Raw genomic sequence first — 21,795 nt, 5'->3', positions numbered from 1 at the left:
TTTTTGCACGAATGTGCCCCACTCTCCCCTACCCAGCGCGCGCGGACCAGGTGTCCAGGATGGCGAAACTGCAGAGCAAATCGTCCCGCAGCGGGGCAGTCGGCATGGTTGCCGGTGGCATGACCCACGGCCAGGTCGCCGAGGTACTGGGCATGAGTTGTCGCACGATTTGACGCTGGTTATCACGCGACAGAAGCGGATAGACGCCTGGGAACAAGCTAGGTCGCGGCAGGAAGACTTCCGGCAGCCGGGTATAGCGCAGATCGTCATCGCGAAGTGCGGAGCTAAAGACGGGCTCATCCACAAGGAAACTGGCAAGGAGACTGATTGCCAACAGTCATCCAGTCTTCAAATTGATAATCCATCGGTACCGGAGGATGTCTCTAAAGCTGAAGCCCAACAAGCCACGTTTCCAGCCGAAAACTTCTGCTGAACATGTCCAGGGCCATCTTTCAACAAGTCGGCGCCCCGGCTCATCGAACTAGAACGACGAAGGACTGGTACAGATCGAACTTCCCAGCATTCTGGGAGAAGGACAAATGGCCGGTGAATAGCCCCGATCTGTCGCCGATAGAAAATCTTTGGGCGATCGTCCTGTAAGAGGTGAGCAAAACGGCGCCAGGATAACCTGAACGCACGCTGACCAGGAACGTTCGATCTGCCTGGTCCAAGATCAGTCCACAGAAGCTAGACATGTTGATGTCTGATGTCCGGTTCCGTATGCTTGCCTGCATCAGGGAGAAGGTGGGATGCATATGTAAGAAAAGCGCGCTTCTCATGTTTGTTATTTTCATGAAATTGACGTTGGAAAGGTGTGACATTATTTTTGGGACACCCTGTACGGGCTCGTCAGATAACCAGGGGCTCCTCAGGTGACCAGGGGGACCCTCAGGTAACCAGGGGGCCCCTCAGGTAGCCAGGGGCTCTCAGGTAGTTAGGGGCCCTCTGTGTTCGTCACTGTGATAGATATCGCTCTTTGATATCGCTCTTTGATATCAAAGCCGTCTCCCAGCATTATCCCACATGCTAAGTCATATCCCATTGACTCACTGTCTCACTTTTATGTCACCGAATCATCAATCCGTGCGGCTCTTAATCAACTGACTCAGAACAAAGCATGTGGGCCAGATAACATAAGCGCCAGAATAATCTTAGAATGCCGCGAGGAACTTGTTGTTCCGCTTACAAAGATCTGTTCCATGTCAGTCGCCTCTGGAGTTTTCCCCGAACGCTGGAAACGCGCTAACATAGTGCCGATATTCAAAAAAGGAGACAAAAAGTCGGCCGAAAACTACAGAAGTGTTAGCTTGCTGCCTCTCTTCGCAAAGATTTTAGAAAAAGTGGTTTATGACCAGCTTTACCGGCACGTGGCACCGGCACTCTGCAACGAGCAGCACGGCTTTGTGCCGGGCAGATCATGTACCAGCAACTTGGCCGTCTTTCTGACCTCGGCGTGGGAGGCCATATCGGAGGGATACCAGACAGACACGATATACACCGACTTCACAGCGGCCTTTCAAAGTGTAAATCATGGTTACTTGATCCACAAACTAAAAAATTCGTTCCACGTCCACGGCTCAGCTCTCATGTGGTTTGTCTCGTACCTCTCCGATAGGCGCCAAAGAGTCACACTGAACGGCAAAACGTCGGAATGGACTAGTGTCATTTCGGGAAATCCAGAGGGGTCATTGATTGCTCCGATCCTATTTTCTATTTTTATCAATGACCTCCCTTCCGATCTAGACTCAGAATGTTTACTCTACGCAGACGATGCCAAAATCTTCAGGAAAATCACGACGCGCCAGGATGCTCTTACTTTGCAGACGGACATCGACCGGCTGAGCTCCTGGTCGGCCACATGGGGTCTGTCTCTAAACCCAGCCAAATGTAAAGCATTCAGTGTGACTCTGCGGCGCGCTCCCGTTCGGACCACCTACCGTATTGGCAGCGCTGTTCTGGAGAGCGTAGACGAGATCAAAGATCTTGGCGTCACAATTGACAGCAAGCTGTCATTTTCGGCGCACGTGTCCCGGATTGTATGCCAGGCAAACAGGGCCCTAGGCCTGATGATCAGAACCTTTCAGGCCGGGACTAAGAGATCGAAATTTAACAAACATACGTTACTCGTTACTTACTATGCCAATGTTCGCTCAATTTTGGAATACGGTTGCGTGGTCTGGGCGGGAGCGGCCAAATCCCACACAGAGCGGGTTGATCGTGTGCAGCACAAATTCTTGTTGTGGTTGAATAGCCACACGTCCTCGCCATGTTCCTCTCTGTCCTATCCTTCTCTTCTGCATCATTTTGGTATTACATCACTGTCTGTCCGTAGAAACCAACACGACCTGCTCTTCCTGAGGAATATCCTGGCCGGTAAAATCCGTTCTTCTAACCTCCTTGGTAGATTTCCGCTCCATGTGCCGCCGCGATCAACCCGCTCACAGCGGCTCTTCGCCGAGCTTCCCTGGCGCGTACGGACCGTCGGGGATGGTTTTCTGCGCCGACTACCGAAGGCCATGAACGTGTTTTTAACTAGAAGTCCCGCTGATGTTTTTAGCGATAGTTTCTACACTTTTAGAGGACACGTTTTAAACTATGTGAAAGGGCTGGAAGCGGCGTGATCGCATCCGCTGTGCTTTTAGTGTTTCTTGTTTACTAGGCTTTTTAGGCTATTATTTATTTATTTACATCTCCTGTGTTTATAACCCTACGTGTTTTTATCTTCAGTGTGTGTGTGTGTATGTAGGTGTGTGTGTGTTGTGTGTGTGGGTGTGTGCTGTTTTACTGTCTCTTTGACTTCGCCTTTTAAGTGGACTTATTGTCTGTTGGCGATTTTAAATATACAAATACAAATACAAATACAAATACAAATATTCGTTTTTCTCCCGAGTAAAAGACGTTCTGTCTAGTACTGGAATTAAGGCAGGGAGACCCAGAACGCCTTCGTCACGCTGGTCCCCCTGAGTTATCCTTAGACCTCAGGGGCCCCGTGGCCCCCTTGGGTACGTCACTGCGCCAAAGGGCCCACTTGCATGGCTGATCCCAAAGGGGGAGGCCATGGGCTCTTGGCCTCCCCCCTGGATACGCCACTGCAGTTCTCCTCGTCGTTATTTCTTGCTTTCAACTGTCCCCGAATGATGACTATCCTCACGCAAGATAGGATGAATAGAGCTAGAAATTAGGCCCAAAAACATATCGAAAATGTTACAAAACACTTCTTTTGAAGGAGATGAATTGAATGGTTTTGGAGCCTCACAAAACATGTTTCAGATATGACGCGTCACACAAACTGACGCATAAAGACTGTGTTAAAAAATGTGAGCGGCAGCTCCGCAAGCACTTGTTGACAAATGAAAAGCATACATAGGCGCTGCCCGGTCGCCATAGCAACAAGATAGCGTCACAAATTTCGAAGACTATCCGAGTGCGCCGAGTTCGACTACATCGAGGACGATGGTTGATGGTTGCCAGCTGATTAAATTAATGAAACGCGAATAAAGTTAACTTTTGTTTGAGATTGTGAGTAAAAAGGTGCTTGTTAATTTCAAATATCATTAAATTAGTTTTTGTAAATAAATTAACTACTAGAGGGACAGGCGCAGCGTAATGAATCAATTTTCATTAAAATCGGCCCAGTAGCGGCCGGGTTATGGCCAGAATAAATTTGTCGTCTCCTCCTGGCCGGCGGTGCCCTGTTCCGGTATTCATTGCCAAAGGTCAGTGACCTCCCGGCTCTGATTTCGCTCAGTTTTGCAAGCGAAGAAACTGAGGCTAATGCGCGTGCTCTCTGATCGGCGCCAGCCGCGGCCCAAAATCCCGCAAAGATGCGCCCGCCACGTGCAAACCGCCGAGCGCACCCCTACCAAAATTTAATACGACAAACAGATGCACGCGTCCAACTCGGCACCAAAGTTTCACCCCCGTAGCTCGCACCGTCGCCTCGCAACAGCCCGCCAAGTGTGACTGACGCGTTACATACATACGTACAGACATTTTGATTTTTATATATGTAACTAGAGGGACAGCATTACGCGCAGCGTAATAAACCAAGTTTCATTGCAATCGGCCCAGTAGCGGCCGAGTTATGGCCAGAATAAATTTGGCGTCTCCTCCTGGCCGGCGGTGCTCTGTTCCGGTATTCATTGCCAAAGGTCAGTGACCTTCCGGCTCTGATTTCACCCAGTTTTGAAAGCGAAGAAACTGAGCCTAAGGCGCGTGCCGTCTGCTCGAAACCGGCCGCGGCCCAAAATCCCGCAAAGATGCGCCCGCCACGTGCAAACCACCGAACCCACCCCCACCAAAATTTAATACGACAAACAGATGCACGCGTCCGACTTGCGTCGAAAATTTCACCCCCGTAGCCCGCACCGTTCCGGAGCAATAGCCCGCCAAGCGTGACTGACGCGTTACATACATACATACATACATACGTACAGACATTTTGATTTTTATATATGTAACTAGAGGGACAGCATTACGCGCAGCGTAATAAACCAAGTTTCATTGCAATCGGCCCAGTAGCGGCCGAGTTATGGCCAGAATAAATTTGGCGTCTCCTCTTGGCCGGCGGTGCTCTGTTCCGGTGTTCATTGCCAAAGGTCAGTGACCTTCCGGCTCTGATTTCGCTCAGTTTTGCAAGCGAAGAAACTGAGGATAATGCGCGTGCCGTCTGATCGGCGTCGGCCGCGGCCAAATTCCCGCAAAGATGCGCCCGCCACGTGCAAACCACCGAACCCACCCCCACCAAAATTTAATACGACAAACAGATGCACGCGTCTGACTTGCGCCCAAAATTTCACCCCCGCAGCCCGCACCGTTCCGGAGCAATAGCCCGCCAAGCGTGACTGACGCGTTACATACATACATACATACATACATACGTACAGACGTTTTGATTTTTATATAAGTGACTAGAGGGACAGCATTACGCGCAGCGTAATAAATCAATTTTCATTAAAATCGACCCAGTAGCGGCCGAGTTATGGCCAGAATAAATTTGGCGTCTCCTCATGGCCGGCGGTGCCCTGTTCTGGTATTCACTGCCAAAGGTCAGTGACCTTCCGGCTCTGATTTCACCCAGTTTTGCAAGCGAAGAAACTGAGCCTAAGGCGCGTGCCGTCTGCTCGGCGCCGGCCGCGGCCCAAAATGCTGCAAAGATGCGCCCGCCACGTGCACACCGCTGCACGCACCCCCTCGAAAAGTTGATACGACAAACAGATGCACGCGTCCGACTTGTGTCGAAAATTTCACCCCCGCAGCTCACACCGTTCCACAGCAATAGCCCGCCAAGCGTGACTGACGCGTCACATACATACATACATACATACGGACATTTTGATTTTTATATATGTAAATAAACGCCTCTGCACAAAGTGTTTCAAGAATAAATCAAGGCTTATGAAAATCGCGAGTAGGGTTGGGAAAAGGATCACGTGACTGGCGTCCCAACCTCTGTAAGAATTTTGGACTTGGGCGCGTAACACAGGGAGAATGCGAGCATCCAGAAAACAGACTTCATTGTTTAGCTAGGAGATAACGTTGTTTTATGTATGTAAAAGATGACATAGCTTTGTCAGCTCGCCTTGAAAAGTGAAATTTTCGATGGGTAAATCTTCATGGCTCACCCTGTACATACTATTGTACAGACTACAGCCCGCCGCTAAAGCAATGTGCGGTTTTGCCAATCTCAACGGATGGCTATGACTGGCGATTTTTAATGCGGAGTGATCGAAAAGAAGACGTCAATAGATAAAAGTGCAGCTGCAAGGGTGACGATACATGTAAGCAACATTAAAAAGCTTCATCGTAGTCTGGCAAATCGTTCCTAAGCTTCAGAAGCAGATCATACCCATGACTGAAACCGCACATTGCTTCTGCTGTGGACTGTACTTACAATACGAGTATGTAATGCTAAAATATACCATTGCTTGCCTTCAACAACTTGCATACAATTCCTATCTAGCATCAGCATGACACAAGTCCTCAGCCATATTCAATGCTTTTTTTGAATTTCAAACAATTTCCAAATCCGCCACAGGTTTCGCTGCACCTGCTGGCCCCTAGTGCTCGGCCTGACTGATGTAGCCAGCGACCTGTCAGCTCAATGTTAGGAAAACAACCGGTGCCAATGTGCCGTGCCGTCCCGGAGAGCCGTGTTCCCGCCAGCCGCCGTTTGTGCTGATTGGTGAGCGGCCGCGGCGGGCTGCGCGACTCACTTGGTGACGCAGTGGGCTGCCGTCAGCACCCACTGGGTGCCAATCAGCGCTCCACCACACAAGTATTGGTTGAGCGAGTTGATGAGCGCCACGTGCCAGCACCACTCGCCGGCCGTGGCGTCCGTGCCGCCGACGACGCGGGCGCTGCGCGCCGGCGCCCCCTTGACGCCGCACACGTACTTATTGGTGTGCTGGTGCGCTGGCGGCGGCGGCGGCGTCTGGAAGACCTGGATGTGGCCTGGACCGCCATCTGTGGGGGAGGGGCAGTTGGGGGGGGGGAGGGGAGCAGTGGATGAAAATTGCAAAGTACCACGCATCCCTCTGCAAACTGCGTGGTAGGTAGGTATTCTTTTTTTGCGACAAAACCGAGAATAACGCGAATACTATGCTATTGGTCATTCGGAAATCGTAACAGCAGGACGCGCGAGACTCCGCACCTTAGATTGGCATTATCATCGTATTCATTGTCCATCCAAGGTTTGCGGAGAAGAAGTTGCAGCCAACTGCATGCTGATTGGCTGACGCTGGGCTCTGCGACAGGTGGCTGCAATTTTTGGAATTCTTCCATAAGGCCAGCTGTGTGCTGCTTAATTCCTGCGTAAGGGACTGATTTCGGAATGAGAAATGAAATATATTTATTCTTTGACTAGGATGATCGTTGGGCTGCAAAAGCTTCCTTTTTAGTGTAAGTCTAAGCTAAAACAACGAAACTGCTACTCCAGTTCAAAACCCCATGTTAAAGGGAATGATATTTCCTTTAACCCGCGAGTTGCTGGGGGGGGGGGGGGGCGTTAAACGCCCCCACTTTTTTCGCCGCGCCTTAGCATAAAAACGGCGCACCGCAGGCGCGCCAAAATTTGGGTACCTGTAGGGAATTTATTGAAGTTGATTGTGACAAAGTTTCAAAAAAAAAAAAAATCGGTCGGAAAATTTTTGAGATATCAAGGTTTTAATGTCATGATTTCTGAGTTTTCGACCAAAAACGGCATGTTCAAGAAATCATAAAAAGTCACAGAATAGACATACAGGCATGCCGTAAACGCCATTAGACTGCCAATATCATGAACAATCAAATGGCTATCTTCGATTATTGATTATCGTTCCGCATTTTCCAAAATCTTGAACTGAATGTTGGCAATTTCTTGACTACTTCACAACCATGATACATGCATTTCTTAAATTGATTTTTTTTAACCAAACACGTACACATATGATAAAATGAATGTCACCATCGTGTTCTACGCCCAAAATTACCCATAAAACATGTGTTTTGGGCGACTGCAAATATCAGTTTTGATTTTCAGTTTTTATTTTTTTCAGTTTTGATTTTATCAGTTTTGATTGATATGTGCCTACCCGGTTGACCTGACCTTGACCCTGACCTATGCTTGACTGACCCCTTCATGGAGCTGACACTCTTGTAAGCCTTATATGAAGGATTCTGCATAGTTTTGACAGAGTTTATGACGAGAGGCGCCCATTGCGAAGTCCTGAAGTCCATGCTACTGAAAGCCCGATTTCAGGTGTTTGACCTGACCTTGACCCGACCTGTGACCTCAAAATTCAACTTCAAAGTACTCATCTGAAGCGTCTCGTCGCGTTCTTTCGTTTGCCGCCTCGTGCATTTCGCTGCGCCTATTGGTTCTCGAGCTATCGGCTGGGGGCGTTTAACGCCCCCCCCCCCCCCGCCCAGGAAACGGCGGGTGGCGAAATACCCCAGCAACTGCCGGATTAAGTGCCCCAGAGTCAAGTTTTTAGTTGAATATTACATTATTCCATGAAGTCCAGTCTGCACAGTTGCCAGTACGGTTGTGTATCAAGATATCCCTGCAGGCTGAAAGTGATTTTATTTTATTAATGTGACGTTTTGTAAGGACAAGTTTACTAGTTATATGTGTGATGTCTGCTTATTTGTCCGAAGATGTGACCGGTGAAGTGCATGCTATTCGATCCTGTTGCATTCACGCTGAGTGCACTGCGCACGGTCGGAGCCGGGAGCGTCACTGGCGAGGTGAAACCGTGCAGTTCACGGGGCAGTCGGAAGGCCAAACGTCCAACAGCGGTGACTTGAGACATAGAGATCTTATATATGTATATAAGATCTCTATGACATGAGACCACTGGGGCATTCCACGATAGATCGTACCGCTTTTTTCCAATTTGACACCCTCATCTCTCGGAATTTGACGAGAATTGGTCTCAGGGGTAATCAGGGGCTCTGAATCCACCTGTAACAATTTCAGGCTTATCAGATAAGTATTTTTTGAGTTATGGTGTATAACATTTTTTCGATCTTGCTTTGCAGCGCTAAGTTTGGCGGGCTGTAACTCTAAGACGGATTATTCAAATGCCAAATGTTATATAACATTGAACATGCAATGAAACAGAGATTAATATGTATTTTTGAAATTTCGAAAAAATACGCTATTTTTGATATATGACATATCGAGTTTTCTTTCAATTGCATTTTTTGGACTTTGGGACCAAATTTTTTGGAATTTTTATTTCTTTAAAAAAAAAAACATTTGGCTCATTGTTAAGAAGTATGCAAAAAAATAGGAAGGTGTTCTTTCTATAAATGTATTTATTTTACGTCACGATAACGGTTTCGAATAGTGATTTCGGGAGGGGAGCTTACAAATGGCGTGGTAAAGCTGCCTAGTGTCATCACGGGTTACTGAAATTTCAATTTAAGTCTGAGTCATCTGAAAAAAGTGAAAAGAGGGTTTATCCAATCCTCTTTCCTATAAGCGCGAGGGTGAAAAAGGCTGTTTGGTTCTGACATTGTTTTGGACGCCAATGACCATAGCTGTCCGAGATGAAAGTTACAGGACGCATACATGGTGTCCTCCAGAGGTCTCACAACTTGTATATCTGGGAATTTTTCAAGGTTACATGAGGTCAGGTCGGTCACGTGACATCACTGTTATAAATCAATGGGGAAATATAAAAACTGTTATTTTGGCGCCGAGAATGATCTAAAACTATCCCACGTACATGGTATCGTGATTTTATGCACTCCTTGCAAAGTTCAATGCTTTACTTTTGCATTGTTAACCTTGCGTGACGTCATTTATGACGTCACTAGAGTCTTACGAGTTTTTCGTCAATAACTCCCGATCAAATGGAGCAAGAGGGTCGGGAAAGCCACCAATGGACTCGGGAAGACCTTCCGAATCGAATGATATGCCATATGATACCCTTTGCCCAGCTTCGTGACCTGAGGGGCTCTGACCTGACCTTGACCCGAGGTCAACTACTTAAGTTGACCTCATCCTAGCAAAAAGTATACCATTCGATGCACCTGAGCTAGGCGAGCACAATGATGCCAAAATCGCGGCTCTGCGGCCATTTTTTGCGAAGTTATTTACTAAAAACCGAACCCGTAACTTCAGTCACGTGACCTGACCTCAGACGCTACCGGTGAACCTGAGACCTTAAAATCGGGTACCAATCGCTGCGACTTGTAACGGCACACACGCTTGTTTTTTTCCGCGAGGCTCTAGCTCAATTAGAAGCGAAACGGCGTGCTGGGGTCGTATCAACCCCTCCGAAACCCATTTTGTTTGCGGGAAAATGAGGAACTTACAGAAAGAACACCTTCTTAATTTTTCGCATGTCGATTTGCAATGACATGAAGTTTATTTTGAAAAATAAAAATGTGAAAAATTTTGGTCCCAAAAGTCAATAGAGGCAAATGAAAAAAGAATATGGTTTTTGTTCAATAATGAAATTTTTTCTTTGGAATTTTTAAATAGTAATATTAATTTTTGATTCATCGGAAGCTTAGTGTTGTTTACTTTTTGTTGGTTGCTTAACCCGTTCTTGAGTTATAGGCCATCAAACTCACCGTTACATACCGAAGTTAAAAAAATGTAATGCAATTTAACTCAAAAAGTTTTGATTTGAGAAGTCTGATATTTTGCCAGGCGTCTTTGGGGCCTATGATTACCCCTAGGACCGATTTTCATTAAAATCTGAGAGATGAGGGTGACGGGCCTGGTACGATCTATCGTGGAATGCCCGGAATGGGGCATTCCACGATAGATCCAACAGGAATGATATGCCAGCAGCTGTGTGCGGCGACTCGTAAAGAAAGTGCCCGCCGCGCAATTTGTTGTCTATAGTCTTTTTTAGCAGCTGCCGGTCGTTTAAAGGGAAACTATCACCTTTTTCATTTTTATAAGATTGCACAATTCGAATTTTAGAAGTCGTTCTGTGCAGGTTTCAGCCTTACCGGATTCTTCAAACACGATCTTTCTATAAATGATTCCAGAGTCGCTTGCGAGTCTAAAATAGTACGTGCGAAAAGCCTTCATCACTATTTTCATGATGGCCGACGGCGAAATTGTCACCTTGAATGGCGCACTTCATACATCTATCACGCAATTTCCGAAGGCAAGCTACAACGTTATTTTTTTCAATATAAGCCTCACGCCCGTTCCACATTTAAAGAAAAAGGCAAGAAATGATACCAACACACAACCAAATGCCTTCGTACCATACCCGAACGTTGAATCTCGTCAAACCGGCTTTGTTTACCTACTTTTGCGGCGTATCGATTCGCCGGGTCCAAAGCCGGGAATTCCGGCGCCAACGCTGAGTGAATGGTGCTAATGTGGCGCTAATCTCCAAAGCCACAGCATCGGCGAATCGATTTCTGCTTTCTTTTTGCAAAATGAAAAATGCGAAATTTTGAAAATAATTTAACTGGTAGTACTTACAGAATTTTCATAGCCTAGGATGAAATTATTATGTTGATATTCAGCAAAATCGTAAATTAATTTTTTGATTTGAAGTTTTGTAGAGAAGCTCCGATTTCACGCGATTCAAATATAGTGATAGTTGAGGAATCTGGTGGGTTTTAACGTAAAAATAGTACAAAAGTAGGTGAAATCCCAATTTCAACATTAAATTACTCGTGACTCAGAATAAATTTCCAAAATTTGATTTCAGTTTCGTAAAGTGGAGTGCTGATTCTACAAAATATCAAATTTTGTATTTTAGCTGACAATTTACCTTTAAAGCGCTTTAAATGTATCTGCACGTGAGTTGAGATGTAAAAACATAACGAGCCACTTTTTCGGCCAGTTGTGCTGGCAGCAGCGATGCCATTCCTTGGGATTTGTCCCAAGATCTTGGGATTTGAACATTAACATTGGGATCTTGTGATTTGCGCTGCATATCTTGGGATCTGGCAGAAGCTGATTTCACTTTGTCTTCTCATGCTGTCGAATGCTTTTTTCCTTGGTCGATAATAAACTTAGGATGGATTTGCCTCACGGACGGTTAATAGCATTCAAACATATTGAAGTAACGGACGAAGCTTGCGATGTTTCTTGCAGGCATTATCTTCCCGAGGTCGCAGGATTATTTTTGTACCATTACTTGTTATGGGTATAGTAGCAGCTTTCAGTCGCTGTTCGCAACTGGCGCTCATTTGTTTAATTTCCAACTACCGATCAACGGGGATGGGTCGTTTGGCGGCATGATGTTGGATGGCTATGAAAAGCTTTTACAAACATTATGCCCCAAAAAATATTTCAGAAAGCGGCTCCCGCACAAAGCGTTTCATTTTACGGTTTTGCTCTATGGAGGCTTATCCGTTGACCGCGAACCAAAATAAGGGCAATTTGTCTTTGACCTCGGAAAAGTGTCTGGTCACCTGACCTCTGGGCTCTGCTAGACCAAAAATAATCAAAGCGTAACCTTGCGACCTTCACAACACTGCTGACGTCTTGTAACTATATAGTCCAGGGGACGAGTTAGGTCCTCGTTTAGACCAAGATACCTATAAGAAACAGGTAGATCCGATGTTTGAAAGTAAAGCCCCAGTCACAAATTTGACGCACCTGTGACATTTCCTGACACCCACGTGACTATTGTATTAACTTTTGTGTTTTGTGATGTTTTGACCTTATTTAAAGTACTGAAAGCTCAAAATGTATGATTAATGTTGTTTAAAGGGACCCTCCTACCTTAACATTAGTTTTGAGTTGAGATAGCCAAGTTTGCGGCCAGGCTCAGAAACCACCATTTATCCTGGTCGCAACCCCCGCAGCTTTATGGTGTTCAAGAAATTTCTTCCCTTTACTTGCAGGGTGGGACCAGCGTGGTCCCTATCTCTTAACCATTACGGAAATCTGATGACGTCATCAGGCTTTCGAACGTCCGTTAAATGTTTGACTAAAACGTTTTGCAGCACGCGGTGGTATATGCTGCTTTGCGCGCAACAAATGCCGCACTTTCAAATAAAGTCGCTAGGAACAGCGGAGATCCCAAAAAGTAAACAAAAGTAAAAGTCTAATATCTTGAAAACCGGTGAATATTTTTCGATGAAATTTGGTAGATATTCGTTTTTGCTCTTTCTGAACCGAGCGACATCACTTTCATGCCAATTCATTAACTTTTTTGAAGGTGGGAGGGTCCCTTTAAAGCAACATTTTAATGATTATGTTTGTAAATTATCGATAAGCTGCTTATAGCAGGTCACGTGATTGCTACCAGATTATGTGCTCAGAAAGCATCTTTTCAACTTCGATTTTGAACAATTTTTACCTCCTTTGAGGCCAAATGATGGACGGTTTGAGGCACACGATGAAATGCTGAATCTATTGATGCCAAAATTTGTTCGTTTTTTGCATTTTTAGACTAGTATATCCTGGCTCAAACTTTGACCAATTTGTGTGTAAACCCTATGGTGAAGGGAAAACTTCACGCCCAGCAGGCGTCATTACAGTGCTACCAAATCGTGTTTGGTGGGGGTCGGTTTAGACCCCCTCGCCATCGTCGGCTTGAAAATTCATGGGCCCCAGCGGGCACTGGCTTACGCGCAGATTCACAGCATAGGCTTTTCGATTTCTGGATTCACATAAGCTTTTAAGAGCTTGTTTTGGAGCCCATATCTCAAAACTCAGTGGTGGAAAACACTAAAAATCAGCCTGACCTCACCTGACCCTAGCTTCTCCAAATGTGTCACGAGACAAATTTCGAAATAAATCCAAAATGCCACAGACTTTGTTTCCAGGCCGTTCTAACAGATTCGAACTTTGTATTTTGGGTCCTTGACCCACCATTGACGATCGACGAATGACCTGACCATAATATCAGATACCACCGGCTTCATGTTGTCTAGGCCAGCATCTGAAGCTCTTATACTCGGTCAGGAACCGATCAGCTGTAGGAGTCCGATCGACCCCCTCCCCCCGGCCTCTAGGTACATTAGCTGCTGTAAAGACGCCAATAAGGACAAGGGTGGACCCGAAGAAGAGAAAGTTGAATACTAAACACACTAATATGTCCAAAATAAGCTATGGATTTACTTGGGGTACTCCGGATATGCGATGGGTAGTCTTGGGATTCGAGACGAAAATCTTGGGAAATTCTGGTCGAGATCTTGGGATGGAGCAAAAATGTGGATGGCATCACTGGCTGGCAGCGCCCGATAAAACATATCGGTATGCGATCGAATATGCATCTTATTATTGATTAAATTTGCTGGATTGTAACAGGGATTTGCAACCAGTTTCAACAAAGTTGGTCTTATTAGATGGTCTATCGTATTTGGGTAATAGGCAAAAGTAACGAAGCATGCCTTTTACGAAATAAAAGGTGATTTGAAGCTTTATGTCGCGAAACAAGCCAAAAAAAAAGCTTATGGTAAGCATGCAAGAATACAAGATTGAGGAAAGGACTATGGAAATATATGCGGAAAACGTTTCCTTTCCTAAAAATATCTTGATCAATAATAGCTTCCAGTTTTCACAATCGCATTCATCTTTTTCCACCTCACAGACAATACGTAGGGTGAATGAAAAGTTTTGAGCCTAACATAGTTACAGGAGACGCAGATTAATGAAACTTTGGTCACATATTTTGCCACTATTGATATGGGTGGACACCAAATTGTGAAGTCCTAGCACTTTTTTCCTCACTTTTTTAGCGCCTTGAATCATGCTATTTTGGGTAAGTGCTCGCGGTGTCAATGACTTCATTATTTTTTGTGAAGCGTCATCCAGTCAGTTTTTTCTTTAGGCTTAGAAAGAAATAGACACCCTAAGGATGTCAATGCTGGTTAAGAGATTCAATTTGGGATACATTGGAAGGCTTAGTAATTGATTGTTTACATTGCAACCAGTGAAAAATACCCCGATTTATTGTCCTGGTGAAACACGACCAATTTTGTCAGCATTGCCCATCTGATCTTCCTGATTTTCTAACATAAGTGCATCAGTGGGTCATCCTAGTAATGCGCAATTACAGTAAGACCCTTTGAAAAGAAGTGCACTTGCAAGACACCTCATTTATTTTCCCAATTACGGAACAGTTTCCTCTTTGTTGTGACTCTGACATTTATTTTTTTCAGATTAGAGTAGAGACGTTCTTTCACTGACTCCACTGTTCTTCCCATGCTGGATTGAAGTGAAACACCCACAGTTTATCATCGGTAGCGAAAAGTGACTTTAAATTCTCAGAATCTGCTTCAACTAGCGCCAAATGTCATTACACATCTCTCGCCGTGCTCTGCAGCAAAAAGCCGAGAGGCCCAATGGGCAGAGAACTTTCTCAAGTCATGCCCATTGGTAAGAATGTCGCCAGCTTGCTCCTGGGAGATGTCCATTCTTACCGCTATCTGATGAGCTCACAGTCTTGGATCCAGCATCCACACCCCAAGAGCAGGGTCAATGTTATCGGATTTTCTCACATTCTACGGCGTTTTTGTTCATTTTGGACGCTGTTCCTGCCCTGCTTGAAATTAGCAGCTCAAACCTTAACAGTGTCGTATGATGGACCACAACCAATAAGTTTAATTTCAGGTCCTTTTTAATTTCAGATGAAGGCATGGCTTTGAAATCGCAATACTTTATAAAAGCTCGGTTCTCGATTTTCTTCCTTTTCACCGAACGCGTAATCTTCTTCACTTTAACGGGCTCTAAAAACGAAACGGAAAGGACTAGGACTTCAAAACTTGGTGTACACACCTAAAAATAGTGGCAAAATGTGTGACCAAATCTTCATTAACCTGCGTCACCTGTAACTGTGTTAGGCTCAAAACTTTTCATTCACCCCACGTACGTTCAGAAACATCAGCCATTCGAGCTACTCTCATACACTTTATTTCGGAAATGTAGCATAAATTTTTTCGTCGTGAGGAAACCACGCAATTTGATTTGAAGGATGCTCTTGTAAGGTTCATACTCCATATTATTCTCTTCTACTGAAATCTTGGACAGTATTCAGACACATCGAAAATGACTGCTTTAATTTAAAATTAGCTTACTGAATCAACTGCATTACACTAAGAAACATTTAATTCGCGAGTATAAGATATCTTGAAACGAAAAGATTAAAGCTGATTGACTGATGTTGATCCTTTACATATGGTAAAAGATGGGTCCGAAGCTTTCAAAAGTAAAATGCAGGCGGAAGCATAATTCAATATCCCTGGGCGGAAGACTTCCAATCATGTTCGATTTTTGCTTCCGCTGCTCGTGCAGTGCTGAGTTGAGCACTTTAAAGGGACTATCCCACCTTTAACATGGGGTTTGAGTTGAGATAGCCAAGTTTGCGGCGAGGTTCAGAAACCACTATCTATCTAGGTTGCAACCCCCGCGGCCTCTTGGTGTTGAAGAAATTCGTTCCCTTCATTTGAAAATGGGCCTTGTGCAAGGCCCTATCTTCAACATGGAGCGACCGTTAGTGTGACGTCACCTCGTTTAGTCATTCTGATTTAAATGGGTTTGTTCGTTGAAAAATCGCTTAAAACTTGGTCTGAACTTTGTTGTGGTGCCTACAGAGTAAAAAGAATCAGCTTTATGGCAGTAATGTGGCCTGGAGAAGGAGGTAATTTTGGGCTGTGACGTCACATATTTGAAAGTTTGTGTTTGGAATATGGGAAGCCTAAGATGTTTAATTAAAAATAAATGCCAAAACCGTGTTCCTGATCATCCAATCTATAAAGACGGGAACAATTTAACTGGTTTTAACAACATTTTAGAAGGTGGGATAGTCCCTTTAAACGACCGGCAGCTGCTAAAAAGCAGACTAAAGGTTATTCGAGTTATGGTGATGATTAGAATTTCACGGTACCCCTCGCTCACCAGTTGTGCAATGTGCATGGACACGCACTAAAGTACTGCTTGAAAAGCACAGCGACCAAGAGGTTCGGTGATGTGCACGTGGTGCGTGCCTTGCACTGGCCTCCGCACCAGTTGTGATCTCACCGATGCGGGAGGGCAGGCCAGCCTGGTACTCTGGTCCCGGTCCGTACTCGGCAGGCGGCGCCGGGTACTGCTCCGGGTACTCGGCAGGCGGCGCCGGGTACTGCTCCGGGTACTCGGCAGGCGGCGCCGGGTACTGCTCCGGGTACTCGGCAGGCGGCGCCGAGTACTGCTCCGGGTACTCGGCAGGCGGCGCCGGGTACTGCTCCGGGTACTCTGGGTACTCAACGCCGGTATTATAGTACTGCTGCTGCTGCTGCTGCAATCGGCGAATGTTGGACTTTTTGGCGCAGCACCGCTCCTTCTTGGACGGGCACTTGAAGAGGTCGGTCATCTCTGCACTACCTGCACAAGGTAACGGACAAATTACCTGTCAACGCTTTCGGAAGACGCAAGTGGCTTCATGGCTGCGTGGTTGGGCTACTTGACAATGACACGATTGAATACTGGAAATTTGGCTTTTTATTATGAGGCATCAGTTTCTCTTTCTTTCTTACCAAGTGGAAGCAAGAAAAGTGCACTCCATAAACAAAACAAAGCTATTGCAAGAAAGATGTTCGCCAATTATCGATGATATCAATCACTGAGTGCATAGCCCACCAGCGACCATGCGTGGAGCTTTTCGAGGGAAGTTGGTGGGGCAAAAATTCGTCAAACCTGCAATATCCTTTTGTCAAGCTGAATAAAATGCCACACTAAATCAATTCTTATCATTACAGATATAACGTTTTGCATTACACTGACATTCCAAAGGTACTCAATGCGAAAAAGGTTGATTTGCAAAGCAGCAAAGTCCTACAAATCAGCCAAAGTTGGAAGGGCAAAACGCTTATTGGTGGGGCAAAATGGCAAGTTGGTGGGATAGCCACCCCACCAACTGTAAAGGAAGCTCCGGCCCTGCCAGCGACTGGTCACTCACTGAAGCATGTGAAGGAGAGGAAGGGCCCGATGCACGTGTCGGGACAGAGCGGACGCGGGTCGACCGGCTGGGCCGGCGCCGGCGGCCGGCCCGGCCGCTGACTGGCGTCCACACGGTCCGGCCGTGGCGGCGGCGGCGGCCGGGCCGGCCTATTGCTGACGCCGCCCGCGCCCAGCAGAGCAGGCAGCACGGCCTGAACGAGACCAGCCGGGCCGCCGCCGCCGCCGCCACCGCCGCCGCCGCCGCCGCCGCCGCTCAGCAGCGAGGCGGCGAGCGGCGCCAGCTGGCCGATGAGGCCGCCGCCGCCGCCGCCGCCGCCGCCGCCAGCGGCACCCAGCGCCTGATTGAGGAGGGCGCCGATGGGGGATGCGCCGACGCCGGCAGGCCGCGGAGGCTTGGCTGGTTTGAGCCCATCCTCCTTGTTGATGTCGCCCTGGTTGTTGCAGCAAACCTGGCTGCCGCTGCAGCCCTTGTTGTCGGTCATGAGGAAGGCCGGTGCCTTGCAGTAGGCAGCCATGAAGCCGGGCATGCAAATGCCAGGACACTTGTCTTCGGGCCTCGGCTTAAGCGTGGTAGTCGGCTCGGGGTCTTTGTTGGCGCTGGAGCGAGACACGCAACAGCGGCCACCGTTGTTGCACTTGACCGTGTTGTCCACGCGGTCACATAGATAAGAAAACAGTCCCGTCACGCACTGGCCAGCGCACTTTTTCTTCTCTGGAATCTTCACGGAGGAAGAAGCTGAAAAAGAACAGATCTCAATAAAATGACTGACATTTTTATTGGACCAAGGCGATCTGAACTGAGATTTGTCAAACACACAACACAACCGAAACGCTCATACAATATTTATGCTCTGATATTAAATCTCCACTCTGGTTTGCAATTGCTCCAAGAAAGAGGTCACGGGTCAAATGTTATAATTTGGGTCAGGGTTATTAAAATTTAAGGTAAATGTAAAATCGACATTGAGCACAGGCTTTCGCTTCCTGATCGGGAATCGAAAGCCTACACGGAAAAAAATAATTACTCCCCCCGGGAATCACGATCCCCTATTTGGGAATCAACTGACACCCGTGGTGTAATCCGATTCTGAAAAACAGTGTCCATACACCGTTTTTTAGTGTAAATTGATCTCGGTCAGAATCACATACCCAAGGGTCATTTGACTCCCAAAATTTTGACTCCCATTTTAGGTGTCGTGTCAAAAGATCCTGCACGGTGTCAGTGTAAAATGACACATCTAAGCGTTTTTGACGCTATCATGAGGAGTTTTTATATCCTATAGGTGTCATTTCACACAGTTGAGCGTTTTCGCAATCCGTGACTCCCTTATTAGGTGTAATTTGATTTCGCCATACATTTCGTGCCCAAATGTTTTGGAATTTATTGTTGCATATAAAATAAAGAATGACATGCATGTATTGTTACTTTGCGTCACGTGGTTAACAACTGCAATTATGACTCTGTTGGAGAGTGTATTTTGATCCCATAAGGTGTATGATTCCGAGAATCATTTGACAATATCTGGTATAAAGACTGATTGAAAAGAAGACGTCATCGTCAATAGATAAAATTGTAGCTGCAAGGGTGAAGACACATGTAAGCTACATTTAAAGTCTCGTTGCAGTCTGGCTAATCGTTCCTATAAGCTTCAGAAGCAGAACATACCCATGGGTATGTTGGTTAGTTGTACCATACTATTGGTCTCAAGATAAGGGCCCAGGCGACCTGTTTTTCTGATGCGATGAATATACCCTTTATACCCTCGCCGCAGCTCGGTTCGAATGCATCCCTCACCCCTGCACACAACCCAATCCCCGCACTCGAATATTACCGCGGTATTTCTCATATAGGAGACCAATAGTACCGGTAATATTGATATTAGCTGATGTGTGGCGCTAACAGGAACAGGCTCTGAATCGGTATAGAAAAATCATCCCAAGAGTCATTTGACACCGTTGAGGTGACACCTACGTGTTTTTTGAAGCGTACCAAAAACGCGCAGTTTTCAGGAGTCCGATTACACCCGGAATCAGACAACCCCCGAGGTAATCTGACTCTGGTTGGGAGTGTATTTTATACCACATGTCGTCAAATGATTCCCGGAATCATACACCGTGTGGGATCAAAATCCACCCTCAAAATCCGATTATCTCCCTGAAGTGACACCTAAAAGGGGTGTTTTTTGAAGCGTACCAAAAACGCGCAGTTTCTAGGAGTCAGATTACACCCGGAATCAGACACTTCCTAGAGTATTATGACTCTGATTTGGGGTGTATTTTTATTCCATCAGGCGTATGATTCCGGGAATCATTTGACGACGTACGGTATAAAAATACACTCTCAACCAGTGTCATAATACCCTAGAAAGTGTCTGATTCCGGGTGTAATCGGACTCCAGAAAACTGCGCGTTTTTGGTACGCTTCAAAAAACACCCCTTTTAGGTGTCATTATTTTTTTCAGTGTACCAAAAACGCGCAGTTTCCAGGAGTCCGATTACACCCGGAATCAGACACCCCCCGAGGTGATCTGACTCTGGTTGGGAGTGTATTTTATACCACATGTCGTCAAATGATTCCCGGAATCATACACCGTGTGGGATCAAAATACACCCTCAAAATCCGATTACTCCCTGAAGTGACACCTAAAAGGGGTGTTTTTTAAAGCGTACCAAAAACGCGCAGTTTCCAGGAGTCAGATTACACCCGGAATCAGACTATTATGACTCTGATTTGGGGTGTATTTTTATTCCATAAGGCGTATGATTCCGGGAATCATTTGACGCCGTACGGTATAAAAATACACCCTCAATCAGTGTCATAATACCCTAGAAAGTGTCTGATTCCGGGTGTAATCGGACTCCAGAAAACTGCGCGTTTTTGGTACGCTTCAAAAAACACCCCTTTTAGGTGTCATTATTTTTTTCAGTGTATGCTCAATTCGAACGCGACCCGCGACCGAGACACGTTTGAGACGCTTATGATAATGAACATGATGAATATTGAATATGTTAGTGTATACTGATAAACATTGAACCACTATGGATGTCAAACCCTTGAGGCTCCACTTTTTGCGATAATTTTTCAATACGTTAACTCTCGTTGACGATTAGTGATGTCAATTACGGAAAATCGGAATGCCGATACCAAACCATATACCAACCTAAACCGTGGAGAAATACCGAAACCAAACCAACTTGGGAACATGAGGAAAATACCAACTTTTTACCTATTTCTTAGCCTCTTAAACATTAGCGAGGGTTCATGATACCAACAAAATACCAAACACATCAGAACTGAAATACCAAATACCGAGTTGGTATCGGCTTGGTATCGGTATACCAAAAAGTTGGTATCCGATTGACATCTCTATTGACGATATTCTGGAAATGTGTGTTTCAGAACCTCCTGAAACTTTTATTACTGAGGTATTTTGACGCCAAATGATTATGGAAGGTACTTCTCATTCACTCATAATGCTAAGGTCAATTCAGGCCGGGCAGAGGCTTACGTTCGGCCACACTCGAGCCACCAGCACCATCTGAGCTTAATGTCATCCACCAGCGCCCACAGAGCTATCATCTACAGAGCTAGCGTCCGCCCACCATCAAGCCTGGGCCCTGTTCGGTCGCTGTTTTTATATCAGCGTGCTGTCGGTTTTCCCACGGTCGTCAAGCTAGATGTAAGTGAATCCTAATCTATAATCTAAGATTCGGAATCAGGTGAGCCCCTACGATTTGGACCAAACTTGGTCAGTGGATAGTACGTAACGTCCTGATTACGATGCACCCAAAATCTAAGCTCGGCCCGCCATATTTACGAAGTTACGGATGTTTGAATTTCAAGGTCATTCGGGAGAGCCCCTACGATTTCCGTCAAAATTTGTGTACAGATACTCTAGTTACGAATATCATTACGAATACGAATATTCCTCATTACGAATATCACAAAATTTAAGCTCGGCCCGCCATATTTACGAAGTTACGGAGGTTTGAATTTCAAGGTCATTTGGGCGAGCCCCTACGATTTCCGTCAAAATTGGTGTACGGATACTCTAGATGCTCCTCATTACAAATATCATAAAAGTTAAGCTCGGCCCGCCGTATTTTTCAAGTTACGGAGTGACAAAGTTACGGAATTTCAAGGTCATTGGGAGAGCCACTCCGATTTTCGTCAAAATTTGTATGCGGACACATTACAGGCTTCTCATTACGAATATCGTAAAAGCTAAGCTCGGCCCGCACTATTTCAAAAGTTACAGATGTTTGAATATCAGTGAGTTTCAAACCACAGTAGCTTTTGAAATAGTGCGGGCCGAGCTTAGCTTTTACGATATTCGTAATGAGGAGCATGTAATGTGTCCGCATACAAATTTTGACGAAAATCGGAGGGGCTCTCCCAATGACCTTGAAATTCCGAAACTTTGTGACTCCGTAACTTG

General features: G+C 45.9%; 1 protein-coding gene across 1 annotated transcript in view; it reads right to left on the bottom strand.

Annotated features, from left to right (window-relative positions):
* The window catches only part of LOC122379101 (protein masquerade-like), a 215,608-nt gene that overhangs the window by 46,640 nt on the left and 147,173 nt on the right, over window positions 1–21,795 (bottom strand). The window contains exons 6-8 of the mRNA XM_043361032.1: window positions 17,355–18,092; window positions 16,439–16,780; window positions 6,216–6,465 (exon numbers count right to left, since the gene is read on the bottom strand). Coding sequence (XP_043216967.1) covers window positions 6,216–6,465; window positions 16,439–16,780; window positions 17,355–18,092 — 1,330 coding nt within the window. The remainder of the gene's footprint in view (window positions 1–6,215; window positions 6,466–16,438; window positions 16,781–17,354; window positions 18,093–21,795) is intronic.

The sequence above is a fragment of the Amphibalanus amphitrite genome, unplaced genomic scaffold (genome assembly GCF_019059575.1).
Source record: "Amphibalanus amphitrite isolate SeventyFive unplaced genomic scaffold, NRLGWU_Aamphi_draft 000071F_arrow, whole genome shotgun sequence".
Taxonomy (NCBI): Eukaryota; Metazoa; Arthropoda; class Thecostraca; order Balanomorpha; family Balanidae; genus Amphibalanus; species Amphibalanus amphitrite.
This window is presented reverse-complemented; position numbering and strand designations above follow the sequence as displayed.